The following is a 16,617-nucleotide window of genomic DNA, read 5'->3' as shown; positions in this document are numbered from 1 at the left end:
AAACTTATTGGTGCTATTTCGACAGGATGATATGAATCTGAAACACATCTACAACGATCATGTGAACACAGACATGAAGTATCAGCAATTCAAAGACTTGTGCCCGGCATGCTGGAATGATGACCCATACAGTTTTACCGTAATTGACAAGGATATCGAAATCAATGGGGGACGATATAAGAAGGGGTTTGACTGCTTTATAAGCATAAACTAACATAAACTTGCACAGTTTCATTGCAACAATCGGTCCGGCAACATGGAGAGTGCCAAGATTCGCAAACATAGCGATACATTGAGTGAAATATCGAAAGCATGCGATGTCATACGTCGGAAGCACAAGATGCTCAAGTTGGACAAGGACACGACCGAACAAGTTGTGGGAGAGGTATTCAAGCCGTTAATAACGCCGTTGCAAGAATTGGTGGATACTTCAAAGCTGCAGCAGCAGCAGCAGCAGCATGTTAAACAAGAAATTAAAACGGAACTACCGGATGTTACAATGGAAAAAGAAGAAGAAGAAGAAAAAGATGGCGAGAGTACCGGAGATGATGATGATGATGATGAGGAGGATGAGAATGTGGACGATGGGAATTTCATGGATGCAAATGATAAAACACTGAAGTTTGGTGAAATTTCTACTACAAGTACGCCGGTGAAGAAAACAAAGAATTCCATGGCGCGATATTTTAAAATGTTCAGCACAAGCAAAAAGAAGGATTCGGATACCACATACGGTGTTCGAAAGTTGACAAACGGTATAATGATTGGTGATACGCCGATCCATTTCACTGATAATCCGGTCAATATGGGAGATGAAAGTTATGAGAAAACACCAGGATTACTTGAATTATTGTTTAAAAAATCACCCGATGCATTGGTTGCAAATGACGCGGACAAGAATAATTACATAAAAATTGTAACGACGACGAATGCGCATCAAAAACGTTATCAAGCCGATGGAAGCCTTCGAGATAATTTGAAAAGCGCAAAGTATAGAACTTTCATTGCAAAACACGTCGGCTCGCCGAAAAAATCGAGTAAAGGCTTACCCGACTATAAGATTGTGCGAAAGGATGGCCAAGATGTTGATTACGTCTACTGGGATGATCTGAATGAAATTGTAGATCGTCTCCGGCTGCTTATGGCGTCACAGGCTGCAGGCAATACCAGCCATTCCAACGAAATGGTCTCCATTATTAAGGAGTTGCGCGAGGCTGGAATCGTTTATTAGCGGCGGATGAACATAGAATCATCATTTGTTCAGTGACCGTCCAGTGATGAGTATAGACATATTTGGACGACACTCGGAGCGTGGTGGGGGTAAAAAATTTATTCGAGGGCCTCCGGGTGTTGGATTCAAAACCACCACCGATAACCAATACGATATAGACAGCAAACGATTGTGTGATATCGCCGATCAGCAGATGGAAAACGATGCCGTTTCTATGAGAGTACTCAACCAGAGTGTACAGCGAGCGAATGATGGGCTCCAGAACGATATCGAGGGGGGAATTCGTATCATTGAGGTGAATATTGCAAATAATGCCGAAGAAATTCACGAGGTTATAAGATCCATGCTTGAAAGTATCAAAAGTTTAAGGAGCGATTTGAATTTGTTGCAGAAAACCGTTGAAGGCAGGGCATGGTCGATAATTAAACTGAATGAAAAAGTCCCAACCATTCCAACGAAATAGTCGCCATCGTTGAAGAGTTGCGCGAGGCTGAAATCGTTCATTAGCGGCGTGTAAACATAGAATAATCATTTGTTTAGTCACCGTCCAGTGATGAGCATAGACATATTCGGGCGACACTCGGAACGTGGTGGGAGTAAAAAATTTATTCGAGGGCCTCCGGGTGTTGTATTTAAAACCACCAACGGCAATCAGTATGATTTGGACGGTAAACGATTGTGTAACATAGCTGATCCGCATCACTCCACCGATGCTGTTTCCTTAAGAGTTCTCAATACTGCTTTACAGTCTATGGCTGTGGATATTGTGGATACTTTTCAATCAAATTTTGAGAGTTTCGCGCGTAATTACAACGAAGAGTTGAAACAGCTACGCATAAATAACAAAATCGTAGAAAACACGTTGAGTCGCATCAAACATATTGGGGATCAAGCAACACCGGTGCTGGAACAAGCCCGCGGGGAATTAGTATCGATTGAGGAACTGGAGTGGTTGAGCGCCAATTCGAAAAATTGAAAGGTGAAGAGCGGGGAACAATGAAGGCTGTAATAGCTGCTGAACTTCACAGACAGGCTCGACGCAACTATCCGCGCCGATTCGTAGATGTACGCGGACTGGATGAGACCTGGCAAGCTGATCTCGTTGATATGACCACATACAGCTCGCACAACAAGGGATACAAACACCTACTAACAATCATCGATATATTTTCCAAGTACGCGTGGGCTGTGCCGATAAAGTCCAAAAGTGGGAAAGATGTTACTGCTGCCATGAAATCTGTAGTGACACAGAGCCGTATACGTACACATCTACACGTTGATCGGGGCAAAAAATTTTACAACAGCGAATTCAAAGCCCTCGTGAAGCAACACAATATCTACATGAATTCGACATTTAGCAACTTGAAGGCGTCGATATGTGAACGTCTTAATCGAACATTGAAAAATAAAATGTAAAAGCGGTTCACTCTCCAAGGATCGTACGAGTGGATTAATATTTTGGATGATTCAATGAAGTCCTACAACAACACCAGACATCGCACGATTCGAATAAAACCGGTGGATGTTAGCACAGAGAATGAAAAACAGCTGTATCGTAGCGTGTACAAGCCTCGGCAAATCAAACGAAGTGATCGGGCGCGGAAATTCAGTGTGGACGATCGAGTTCGAATCAGCAAGTACAAGAATGTATTCGAAAAAGGCTATACCCAATTGGACGACTGAAATATTCATTGTGAGTGAGGTGAAAAATACCAATCCACCCACCTACAAACTTACCGATTATCAAGATCATCCCATCGACGGCTTCTACGAGGAGGAGCTCGGCAAAGTAAAATACCCCGACGGCTATCTTGTGGAGAAAGTATCACGCAAACGGGGGAATCAGGTCTATGTGAAGTGGTTGGGTTTTGATAGTTCGCACAATAGCTGGATAAATAAAACAGACATGTGACATAATTTGTATGTATTTTCCGAATTACAATAAAAGATTTGAATATACAAATATTTCCACACCTATCTCCTTTACATGCACATGTGCCATACTCGATACCATGAAAATAATAATAATATCTCTATTCAATAAAAAAGTTTCAAACAAATGAACAGGAAGAAAAAGATTATAATAACAATAGTCAAAGAAAGACTATAATAACAATAGTATAAAAAAGATTATAATAACCACAGTATACGCATGAAGTTGGCGGTGGGGTGAGATCCCGAAAACAAAACAAAAAGCATCTAGCAAACCCTTTGACAACTGTCATCGGCTGTTTATGACAGTCTTTGACAAATATCTTCATAGGTATCTGTTTCTGACGCGCAAAAAATGAACATGCAAACGAAAATTATCAAGATGATTCCCGACGGGAATTGTCTTTTTCGCGCGTTGGCGTATTCTGTATACGGCACTCAAGATCGACACGCAGAGGTGAGACTGAGTATCGTTTCAAATATAGTGGATAATTGGTCTACATTTGCGGGTTTTATTACAGGTCATGAGTCAAACGGTGCTGTGATTAGGTCACCTGGTGATTACAAATCACATATGAATAAAAATGGAATATACGGGGGAGAAGCAGAATTAGCTGCAGCTGCGGACATTTTTAAGATATGTTTAATCGTGTATCGCGAAGAACAAATTCATCCACACCGGATCGGATCACAAAATGAAACACAATTCTCGCTACTCTTCACCGGCGACGGAGACAGTGGACACTTTGATGTTTTGCGGAACCAAAATAAAATTCAGATAGTGAGTAATAAGTATGAAAAGTAACAATCAGATAATAGTAAATCTAAATATATCACCAAACAGTCAAAAAGACAGCCAGGATTTACGAGGACAATGGAGAAAGGAGTTTCGAGCAGCAGACAAGGCGATGAAGATGGTGGATGGTCGGAAGTATCACAAAAGAAAGAGGAAAATAAAATTGTAACTGTGAAGAACCAAATAAGCCATAGAATAATATCCAACAAATATTCGTATAACCAGGCAAGAGGACGACCAGGATCGATGTTGACCACAAGAGAAAGAGGTGTTTTGCGGAATGAACAGCAACGCAAATATAGAGAAAAAAATAATACAAAGAAGGTGATTTTGGAGAATAACTGGCAGAGCGGTAGTAAAAATAATTCAACGAAGGGTGTCGAAGAATTAGAAGAATCGATTGTGATTATTAATTTTGGAAAATAAATCAAGAGGACGACCATCCAATGTGATGGACATAGAAGAGCGAAAAATTAGACGACGAGAACAGCAGCGAAAATATAGGGAAGCGAACAAAAAATATCATACTGGCTTTTCAACCAACGAACAGAAAGGAGGAGTTTCAACCAGCAGACAAGGCGATGGAGACGGTGGATGGTCGGACGTATCACAAAAGAAAAAGAAAAATAAAATTGTAAGTGCGAATAACCAAATAAGCCAGAGAATAATAATAAACAAATATTCCTATAACCAGGCAAAAGAACGACCAGGATCTATGTCAACCACAAGAGAAAGAGGTGTTTTGCGGAGTGAACAGCAACGCAAATATAGAGAAAAAAATAATATAAAGAAGGTGATTTTGGAGAATAACGGGCAGAGCGGTAGCAAAAATAATTCAGCAAGTCAAGGAGATAAATCGATATCAATAGAGAAGGAACACCAATTTTCAACCATCGAATGGAAGCTTAGATTGATGAAAAAAAGAAAAGTAAGCACAGAAGGAATTGAAGTGGACAGCAAGTGCAGACCTGTCATCAAATCAACATGAAGGAATTCGCCTGTCTACTAGACAATGCGTAAGGAAATAGTGAGGCGCGCAGCGCCGAGTGCCCGAGGCGCGTAGCGCCGAGAAGGGGTAGGCGCGCGAAGCGCGCAGGGGCAAAGCCCCTAGTAATAATAACAACAACAACAACAACAACAACAATAACAACAACAACAACAACAACAACAACAGCAACAGCAACAGCAACAGCAACAGAACAGCAACAGCAACAGCAACAACAACAGCAACAACAATAGTAATAATAATAATCTGCAATTTTTCCATACGATTATCACACATTTTATTTTTTGCAAAACTTTTTTTCGTTTTCAGAAAACTTATTTTCATTTTCTGAAAACTTTCTTTACGTGTTGATCAAATGGGAACAAAGTTTTCGGAAAACTTTTTTTCATTTTCTGAAACTTTTTTTCGTTTTCTGAAAACTTTTCCCGAGGTGAACGAATAAAAATGAATAATTTCTCAATATATTGATGATAAATGAATAAACAAATAAATAAATGTTAAGTATATGAATTCACATTTTCAAATCCAGTCAATATCGTTTTCGCATGATGGCGGATCGCCCGAGGTGTCAAACGTAAATATTCACAATAATTCTACGTCCACAGTTTTATCCTATAGCTATTGGGGAGCTGGGACAAACCCCCAAGGTAGGGTGTGGGTCTGTCCAGGTATCAATTGCCGCTTGTCATCCTGTCAACTCAGAGCCAATTTTTTTCGTACGATCGTGCTTACTTCATGTTTCTTACTTCGTATCAAACACTGGGGGAGTGTCAACTCTTGGTAAGCCATCAGACAGCGCTTATAATTATCAAACGTGATGCTATTTATCGAAGAATTTTTTACACCCTTGGCGCGCTTACTCACTTTTTCCCCATCCCCGCCCATCGTAGTAAATGTGTACAGCTTTGCTCGCAGTCCCACAAACTCTGTCATAATATTACCATTATTTTCATCCTTCATTAGCCCCAGTCGTTTCTTGTTTTTAAGCGGAATGCCATACACATTGTCGGGCGGATAGGCAGAGGTATCAGATATTGTATCTACATCACGTTTGATAATATCGTAGACGTTCGATACGTTAAATTGATAAATAAGGCTGTCTGTGTCGGTATACAACAATTTGACCTCGCTGTTCGAAAAGTCGGATTTCACATAATTATAGTGGAAATCGTAAAGAATGATTTTTGACAAATCTAGAATCGATGCACCGACGTGAATAAGTTTAGCGAAGTGAACTTTGACACGATTCATTTCAATGATGACCATATTAGCGCCAAATACGGTGCAGCTGTGAAAGTTTGCCCGGGCAATTAGCGCTCTCGCACCACTTCTTTCCTCCCATTTTGTGACCAATTTTTAGCGGAAAAATTTTATTTTTTCCAATTTTCCTTGCTGAATTAGGTAAAATCCATTGTTTGAATGAATTTTAAATGGAATTTTCCAAGTATAACTAGAAAAGTCTCAAATTGTTGTCAAATAAAAAACAAACCATTAAGATTGGATACATACTTTTGGTCCTGTCACTTTCACCTATTATGAAAATGTAATTATAAGAAAAATCTGTCCATCGGTTGGTACGTAGATGTTGAGGATTCAGAGAAAAAACGTATTACTAAGAGAAGAAATAAGAAAAAAGAGAACTACTGCCGTTTTATTGAGATTAAATGTAAACATACATCGGGTGAGTGCACCCCCTTGACTTGAATTACAAGAAAAACACAAAAACCCATATGTATTATTTTTTTTCGCTCTTCAAAGTGCAATTGAATCCATCGAGATAGGTGCGATAGTTTTTTTGTTATAACGACTTTATGAATTTCGACCCCTATAACTTTTTTCTTATGCAACCCCCCGATATAAAACCAGTTGCATTTCTCATCGTTTATCATTAAGGTAATTATCTATTTGGGTGCATTCGATTATCTCAAGTGAAAACAGGTGAAACCTGAAAAGTACCCCTCGAAGGTCTGAACTTCAAAAGATAATTTCACCTCCTAGAAACGTTTCTCCGCCGATAAAAAAAACACGTATCTCTGAGATTTTCATGTGGAATAACATATATGAATTTCATTAAAATCGAAGGATGTCAGCAGATAGACTTACCTTGTAAGTTTCATCCAAATCAAAGAAACTGATAATTCTTGTATTTTCTTTGGCTACACTGGATCTGCTATTACAGATTCAAGAATTTTAAGTTCGGATTCGTGATTAGTGACCCCAAAACCCCCTATATTCAAACTTAAGTCAATCAGTAGTGGGGCAAAATTTATGTTCGGAATAGATTATTCAATAATCATTTCCGTTACATTACATGAGCTTTGTTTACATGCGCGATGGAGAAGTTTTATTTACACTTTGCCATGCTTGTTTTTCATGTACGATACCGCAATGGGCTTAGTAAACGCAAGTTCCGAGTAGTATAGCAAGGCGGGTTCTGAGTACAAACACCTTCTTTATCGACCGAGCCGCTCCGCGCACCTCAGACGCAAACCCTCGAAAGTTACCCCCACTTTCGTCAGATAAAACGTGCTCTGCCGTACCGACTCGAGGTCAAAAACGTGCAACCTTACCGACAGTCGTATCGGTCGACGGTGAAAATCGCACTGCTTTGCCGGCAATTCTTATCGATCGAGGGTCAAAATCGTGCTGTTTTACCGACAATCTTACCGACCGAAGGTCAAAGTCTGTAGTGCTCGCCTGCCAACGGTAGAGGGCGAAGCGGGGGCGAGAACTTGTTTACCGTCCCGCATTCTTTTCCCACGATAGGACTGCTGATGTGTAACATTAACCACTCCAAATTCCTTTCCCAGGGTAGGACTGCTGATGTGTAACATCAACCACCTCACATTCCTTTCCCACGTTATCAACCACGTGACATTCCAAAATTGATAGTTCGAAGAATTGTTTTTTATCCACTGGGATATCGCTGATGTGTAACATCAACCACCCCCACATTCCTTTCCCACGTTATCAACCACGCGACATTCCAAAATTAATGGTTCTGAGAATTGTTTTTCACTTATTCGGATGTCGGTTTGATATCAACCACGTGACATTTTTTGGCTTGTAACTGCCGTGTGAACTCAACGATGAATTTTGAACGGGTTCAGTCAAGACCAGAATGCAAGGTCGACCGATAGCCGCGGTACATTCAGAGCCATGGATCTGCGGTGTTGGGTTACTATCGCTCTGGGAATGCTAGAGGGTGCGCACGCATACACGAACGTAAATCTGTAACATCTTACCAGGTCCACCGTTCGTATAAAATAGGTTAGCACGTGAAACTTGTACATCAGTCAGACTGCTATTCTTGTGAGACGAAAACCTTAGAATCATCATGATACGTAATAACGAATTTACCGACGAAGAAGTAATTATCGGATTTAGCAACGCGACATCAGAGTTTTCGCTACAAGATCTTCGGTGGCTCGTTGAGTGTGTCCGGAGAGCTCGTGTGCAACCGCGCAGACTACACAGGATATATTTTCAGAACAAAACGTTGATCCTGACTTTTCAAAAATGGCAAAACGAAGTAATTGCAGTGTTATCGGACATTGAACCGGGTGACGATGAAGGCGAAGCCGATTTGATCGAGTGTCGTCAGATCAACGAAGAGTAAGAAAGAAACCGAACCGTACACATCTAATGTTACCCACACAATCGAAGACACATCATTTCGGTAGCTTCTAGAAGTTTTTCGAGGATTCTGTGTGGGAGGAATACGGCTACAAAAGTCTGAATTTCAGGTCAGAAAGACAGTCTTGCATCTTCAGTCTGACGTTTGATGCGATGTTAAAGTGTACCGACATCGAGCTCGAGCTTCTCACCGACATAGATATAAAGCAGAACTAAAACAGCGTATCGATCTGTTCTTAAAAAATATTCACGACTTGAAAACCGCTATTAACCAGAAGTCAGAACTCAACAAAGTGACAAAAAAGTTAGCAAATCTAAATTTATCAAGAAACACATAACTACTGAACATAAAAAAAAAAAAAGAATGGATTTCACAAAACTCAACAAAGTTGCAAGCATGAACGAATTTGTGTCGACGAAGAAATTGAGGAAGCTGGAAATTTTTCAAAATCTATAAAGTCACCAACATTCGACGAGTCCAAACTAGGTTCGAGCAGCGTGTCGTCACAGACCTGAACACCGAATTCAGCGTGTTCTTACCGGCACGGATTGTGCGACTGCTGAACGAGGACGAGACCCAATATCAGAAATTGCTGCAGACGATGGAGTAGGAGCGGTTGTTCTTGCAGTATCTGGACGGTCGGTACGGTCAAATTGAATTCAAAGATGCGTCGACTCTCGCTTAATTTGTACACCGTACCTGGACAACGTGCGCAGCGTCTCCAATTATTCTACGTTGCATAACCTTTAAGAAAATTGTATACATTGTTTGACAAAGCTTTTTATTTTATACCATTTTATTTTATACCATTTAATGGTACGACGTTCTGTATTGAATAAAAAAATATATGTATTTATCACTCAGCGCTAAACCATCCTGTCCACCTTAATCTCAACAAATTGTTGGTAACAGCAATTCGGACTTTCTATTTTATACCATTTAATAGTACGACGTTCAATATTGAATAAAAAAATATATGTATTTATCACTCAGCGCCAAACTATCCTGTCCACCTTAAACTCAACAAATTGTTGGTAACAGCAATTCGAATCGACTTTTACAAGCTGAGAAAGTGCTATTTTGAACACCGATGAGCAAAGACGAAGGTTTTCTAAGCTACGTTTTGAACCTCGTAACTGTAACGTGAACAGTACGATGAGATTTCAGCGGACTCAGTCAAGGACAGAGTGCAAGATCGACCAACATCTGAGTTAGCGTACGTTTAAAGCCGCAGGTCCTACGGAGTTGGGTTACTATCGCTCTTGGAATGCAAAACATGATGACGTTGGTGTACAGATTAGTCCAGAATGAGATGCAAGGTTGAGGCGCAGTTGAGATTTCGTTTGACAAGTTTTTATTAATTTTATAAAAAAAGTATTAAATATAATATATAGATATATATTCGGTTTCTCAACATAATTTTGCGAAAGGTTTCAACGATCGGAGAAAAGACGAGAATTATCACAACGATTGGACTCTTGAAAGTGCTGGCGGAAAAATTCAAACGTCTTCAGAAAACGGATGGAGGTACGCGGTCGACGAAAATAATACTTGGAATCGTCGAGTTTCGACTTGACTTTGAGCTGCCCGCGGTCAAAGGATTTCGGTGCCACGTCGAATTCTGGAAGTTTCTGAAATTCGGAATTAAAAACGGTTGGTATTGATAATAAAAAAATATTTTATTGGAAAAAAGTTAAGCTAGTGAGTACGAGAGAGAATCAAAATACGATGTCGTTCAAGAATCTGTTCTATGCGACGTTGAATTCTGGAAGTTTCTGAAATTAACTCTTAACTAACAGGATAGAGGTTCTGAATTGAAAACGGATCGTGAAACAATGACTATAAGATCTGGAATTTATTTAATGAAATTGAGAATCTGTTTCGTGGAGCGAGATGTCCCCTGATTCGTCGTAACTTAAATGTATTAAAATATTATCGAAGACAAAAAAGGTCTGTACGTTGTGTGACTATAATGATCTGGTACTTATCTAAAGAAATTAAAAATCTGTTTCGTAACTTGAATGTTGTGACGTGGATTTTTCCCGCTCCTCGGTCACTCGGAGAAAATGACCGAGAACTTACCGCGTGCACAATAATTTGGCGTCCACGATGTACCCTGGATCTAAAACAATATCGCGAAGTTTTGTTGGGCGCCTGGCGTGATTAACACGCCTCGAAATCATTAATGCGCTATTCCTCGGGCATATCCTCGATAGCTCAGTACCGTGGGGAGGGGAGGGGTAATTTTTAGAGAGAGAGAGAGACACTCGAAATGCAGACGCTACTTAACAGAAGTAAAATAAAATCTCATATTTCCCAATAGCGGTGATACAAAACAAAAAAAAGATAATCCAAAAGTCGCTCATCGCGAGTCTAAAATTAAACAGAAAATTACACGTAACCTAATCGCTAGAGTTATACATGGAACTGTGATAGGCTTAGTGGACATCGTTCTGCAGGAGCGTTACGGGGATGTTTTACTTTGCCGACGGTGTCAGTTTCACGATTTCGAGGCTTACGCACTAGTGCAGGAGGACATATCCTGCAAACGTAACCGACAAGTGGATTTCGAGGTCTACGCACTAGTGCCAATTGCCCAACGCGCGAGACTGTCCGGGTGCGTGGAGCGGTACGCACCAGAAAAATTAGATGAATCGAGATAACGAAATTCGGTGAACATGGGGACCACCCTACGATATCACATTTTTTACGTTTGCAAAACATAAACACAAGGGTTCATTATATAAGACTGCAAGTCCTGGACCAGCTCATTGGCAGTCAAACTCAAGTGGTGTAAAGTGTCTTGCGTCTTGGAATATATACTTTGCCAGAAGAGAAACGGTAAGTCCTTATACAAATTGCTACCTGAAGTAAATTTTTTCAATTTATTACACTCCTTCACTTCTTTTGTTCAAAAAATTAGATATATTTCAAACTATTTAGGAAACTTCAAGTGATTTTAAAAACATTTACAACTACTCACAAATCTCCAAACTCAGCTTAATAGCTTTCGAATTCGTTTCTCACCTGAACATTTTTCAACTACTGAAACATCTTCAAATTTTCTGAATATACCCTTTTTTTTCTTCCCCAGATCATGGTTCCCAATGTATTCAACTTGCCGCCAAGTCCGGAGCCGGCGGCACAGTAAGAAATAGAGTAGGTTACGTGTAATTTTCTGTTTAATTTTAGACTCGCGATGAGCGACTTTTGGATTATCTTTTTTTTGTTTTGTATCACCGCTATTGGGAAATATGAGATTTTATTTTACTTCTGTTAAGTAGCGTCTGCATTTCGAGTGTCTCTCTCTCTCTCTAAAAATTACCCCTCCCCTCCCCACGGTACTGAGCTATCGAGGATATGCCCGAGGAATAGCGCATTAATGATTTCGAGGCGTGTTAATCACGCCAGGCGCCCAACAAAACTTCGCGATATTGTTTTAGATCCAGGGTACATCGTGGACGCCAAATTATTGTGCACGCGGTAAGTTCTCGGTCATTTTCTCCGAGTGACCGAGGAGCGGGAAAAATCCACGTCACAACATTCAAGTTACGAAACAGATTTTTAATTTCTTTAGATAAGTACCAGATCATTATAGTCACACAACGTACAGACCTTTTTTGTCTTCGATAATATTTTAATACATTTAAGTTACGACGAATCAGGGGACATCTCGCTCCACGAAACAGATTCTCAATTTCATTAAATAAATTCCAGATCTTATAGTCATTGTTTCACGATCCGTTTTCAATTCAGAACCTCTATCCTGTTAGTTAAGAGTTAATTTCAGAAACTTCCAGAATTCAACGTCGCATAGAACAGATTCTTGAACGACATCGTATTTTGATTCTCTCTCGTACTCACTAGCTTAACTTTTTTCCAATAAAATATTTTTTTATTATCAATACCAACCGTTTTTAATTCCGAATTTCAGAAACTTCCAGAATTCGACGTGGCACCGAAATCCTTTGACCGCGGGCAGCTCAAAGTCAAGTCGAAACTCGACGATTCCAAGTATTATTTTCGTCGACCGCGTACCTCCATCCGTTTTCTGAAGACGTTTGAATTTTTCCGCCAGCACTTTCAAGAGTCCAATCGTTGTGATAATTCTCGTCTTTTCTCCGATCGTTGAAACCTTTCGCAAAATTATGTTGAGAAACCGAATATATATCTATATATTATATTTAATACTTTTTTTATAAAATTAATAAAAACTTGTCAAACGAAATCTCAACTGCGCCTCAACCTTGCATCTCATTCTGGACTAATCTGTACACCAACGTCATCATGTTTTGCATTCCAAGAGCGATAGTAACCCAACTCCGTAGGACCTGCGGCTTTAAACGTACGCTAACTCAGATGTTGGTCGATCTTGCACTCTGTCCTTGACTGAGTCCGCTGAAATCTCATCGTACTGTTCACGTTACAGTTACGAGGTTCAAAACGTAGCTTAGAAAACCTTCGTCTTTGCTCATCGGTGTTCAAAATAGCACTTTCTCAGCTTGTAAAAGTCGATTCGAATTGCTGTTACCAACAATTTGTTGAGTTTAAGGTGGACAGGATAGTTTGGCGCTGAGTGATAAATACATATATTTTTTTATTCAATATTGAACGTCGTACTATTAAATGGTATAAAATAGAAAGTCCGAATTGCTGTTACCAACAATTTGTTGAGATTAAGGTGGACAGGATGGTTTAGCGCTGAGTGATAAATACATATATTTTTTTATTCAATACAGAACGTCGTACCATTAAATGGTATAAAATAAAATGGTATAAAATAAAAAGCTTTGTCAAACAATGTATACAATTTTCTTAAAGGTTATGCAACGTAGAATAATTGGAGACGCTGCGCACGTTGTCCAGGTACGGTGTACAAATTAAGCGAGAGTCGACGCATCTTTGAATTCAATTTGACCGTACCGACCGTCCAGATACTGCAAGAACAACCGCTCCTACTCCATCGTCTGCAGCAATTTCTGATATTGGGTCTCGTCCTCGTTCAGCAGTCGCACAATCCGTGCCGGTAAGAACACGCTGAATTCGGTGTTCAGGTCTGTGACGACACGCTGCTCGAACCTAGTTTGGACTCGTCGAATGTTGGTGACTTTATAGATTTTGAAAAATTTCCAGCTTCCTCAATTTCTTCGTCGACACAAATTCGTTCATGCTTGCAACTTTGTTGAGTTTTGTGAAATCCATTCTTTTTTTTTTTTTATGTTCAGTAGTTATGTGTTTCTTGATAAATTTAGATTTGCTAACTTTTTTGTCACTTTGTTGAGTTCTGACTTCTGGTTAATAGCGGTTTTCAAGTCGTGAATATTTTTTAAGAACAGATCGATACGCTGTTTTAGTTCTGCTTTATATCTATGTCGGTGAGAAGCTCGAGCTCGATGTCGGTACACTTTAACATCGCATCAAACGTCAGACTGAAGATGCAAGACTGTCTTTCTGACCTGAAATTCAGACTTTTGTAGCCGTATTCCTCCCACACAGAATCCTCGAAAAACTTCTAGAAGCTACCGAAATGATGTGTCTTCGATTGTGTGGGTAACATTAGATGTGTACGGTTCGGTTTCTTTCTTACTCTTCGTTGATCTGACGACACTCGATCAAATCGGCTTCGCCTTCATCGTCACCCGGTTCAATGTCCGATAACACTGCAATTACTTCGTTTTGCCATTTTTGAAAAGTCAGGATCAACGTTTTGTTCTGAAAATATATCCTGTGTAGTCTGCGCGGTTGCACACGAGCTCTCCGGACACACTCAACGAGCCACCGAAGATCTTGTAGCGAAAACTCTGATGTCGCGTTGCTAAATCCGATAATTACTTCTTCGTCGGTAAATTCGTTATTACGTATCATGATGATTCTAAGGTTTTCGTCTCACAAGAATAGCAGTCTGACTGATGTACAAGTTTCACGTGCTAACCTATTTTATACGAACGGTGGACCTGGTAAGATGTTACAGATTTACGTTCGTGTATGCGTGCGCACCCTCTAGCATTCCCAGAGCGATAGTAACCCAACACCGCAGATCCATGGCTCTGAATGTACCGCGGCTATCGGTCGACCTTGCATTCTGGTCTTGACTGAACCCGTTCAAAATTCATCGTTGAGTTCACACGGCAGTTACAAGCCAAAAAATGTCACGTGGTTGATATCAAACCGACATCCGAATAAGTGAAAAACAATTCTCAGAACCATTAATTTTGGAATGTCGCGTGGTTGATAACGTGGGAAAGGAATGTGGGGGTGGTTGATGTTACACATCAGCGATATCCCAGTGGATAAAAAACAATTCTTCGAACTATCAATTTTGGAATGTCACGTGGTTGATAACGTGGGAAAGGAATGTGAGGTGGTTGATGTTACACATCAGCAGTCCTACCCTGGGAAAGGAATTTGGAGTGGTTAATGTTACACATCAGCAGTCCTATCGTGGGAAAAGAATGCGGGACGGTAAACAAGTTCTCGCCCCCGCTTCGCCCTCTACCGTTGGCAGGCGAGCACTACAGACTTTGACCTTCGGTCGGTAAGATTGTCGGTAAAACAGCACGATTTTGACCCTCGATCGATAAGAATTGCCGGCAAAGCAGTGCGATTTTCACCGTCGACCGATACGACTGTCGGTAAGGTTGCACGTTTTTGACCTCGAGTCGGTACGGCAGAGCACGTTTTATCTGACGAGAGTGGGGGTAACTTCCGAGGGTTTGCGTCTGGGGTGCGCGGAGCGGAAATGGGTTTGAGTCTGGGGAGAATGTCAGTAAGTGTCGCTACCAGGAATCTGCGTGTAGACCCCCCCTTGCTATGCTACTGTTACGGGACACCATATATAGATCGTAATCAGTTAGAACAACGTTTGACACGCTACGATGTTGGAATATTAAGTCTACCAAACGGTTGATAAGAAACATAAGGCGTAGGAAAACTTACGCAATTGACAACCGGCGGTAACAAGGAGGCAGAAATGGCAACACCGATCAAAGGTCCGTTGCTGCCTTGGAGAAGAGCTACAGCAACCCCAGTACCTGATGGTAACGCCCATAGTACACCCATCCACAAGGATCTGTAGTTGCCTCTGAACCGTGAAAAAGTTCATAACGGGTATCATAGTTAATGAAGGTAATTGACGTCGTCCCATCCTCCAGATTAAATGGTAGTAACTTTTTTCTTGATTGGTCCTGTCACAATCTATTTAAATTGAGAAAACTTCTAACGCCATATACTACTCGAGCCGCACTACTTCCTGATAGCTGATTTTTATTTATCTCACTGGGTTACCAACAGTTGGTCTCGGGCCCAATCAAATTGCGTCTGCGAAAATAGATGACCAATCGCATGCGTCCAGTAGCAGCGACCAGCTGCAAACAGTCGTTATTAAAAATCACTCAATGCCACATCACTGGTAAGTTTTTCTGTGCAGTCCTGTTCACAGGAACGTGATTACGGTGTCACGAATTTTCTCTTTCTTGCAGAATTGTTGTAAGTAGATGGCCGTGTTTGTATGTTGAGTTCGAGTGCGAGTAAAAGTTGTCATCACAAGCGAAAAAAATTTTTCTATTTACGGAAAACATGAAGGTCAGAAAAGAACATTCAGCATTGTTGCCTTCCGCCAACGATAAATGCGTGAAGTAAAAACGATAGATCATAAATCGCTTTTTGTACGGACAAGCAGTACTTGTGGTGATCTACGGGATCTGTAAAGCGACCTTCGCATCACCGTACCCCACCTGGCTATCACAGCCGATCTTATAGCAGAGGTAATGACGAGTGTCGTTCGCGTATAAGATAGTACTTGGTTGACAGGCCGAGACAAGGGAGGTTGTGACCGCAGAAATTAAGTTCAGATTCTTCATCAAGGTGTAGCACCCGAAACATATCAAGCATTATGATATCCTTACTCTCTCAAATTAATCAACAAAGAGTCGACAACTAGAATGATATCAACATATTCCTTCCAGTCGTCATCCAGCTCTTGTGATAATAGCAATCCTCTAGTCAAGACCAGCGTA

General features: G+C 40.6%; 1 protein-coding gene across 1 annotated transcript in view; it reads right to left on the bottom strand.

Moving 5' to 3' along the window:
* Positions 1–16,617, bottom strand: part of LOC107226256 — a 67,294-nt gene that overhangs the window by 19,769 nt on the left and 30,908 nt on the right. The window contains exon 8 of the mRNA XM_046731062.1: positions 15,539–15,683. Within this exon, the coding sequence (XP_046587018.1) occupies positions 15,539–15,683 (145 nt within the window). The remainder of the gene's footprint in view (positions 1–15,538; positions 15,684–16,617) is intronic.

This window comes from Neodiprion lecontei, chromosome 2 (assembly GCF_021901455.1).
Source record: "Neodiprion lecontei isolate iyNeoLeco1 chromosome 2, iyNeoLeco1.1, whole genome shotgun sequence".
In the NCBI taxonomy this organism is placed as follows: Eukaryota; Metazoa; Arthropoda; class Insecta; order Hymenoptera; family Diprionidae; genus Neodiprion; species Neodiprion lecontei.
The sequence above is the reverse complement of the archived record's forward strand: the minus strand, read 5'-3'. Positions and strand labels throughout refer to the sequence as shown.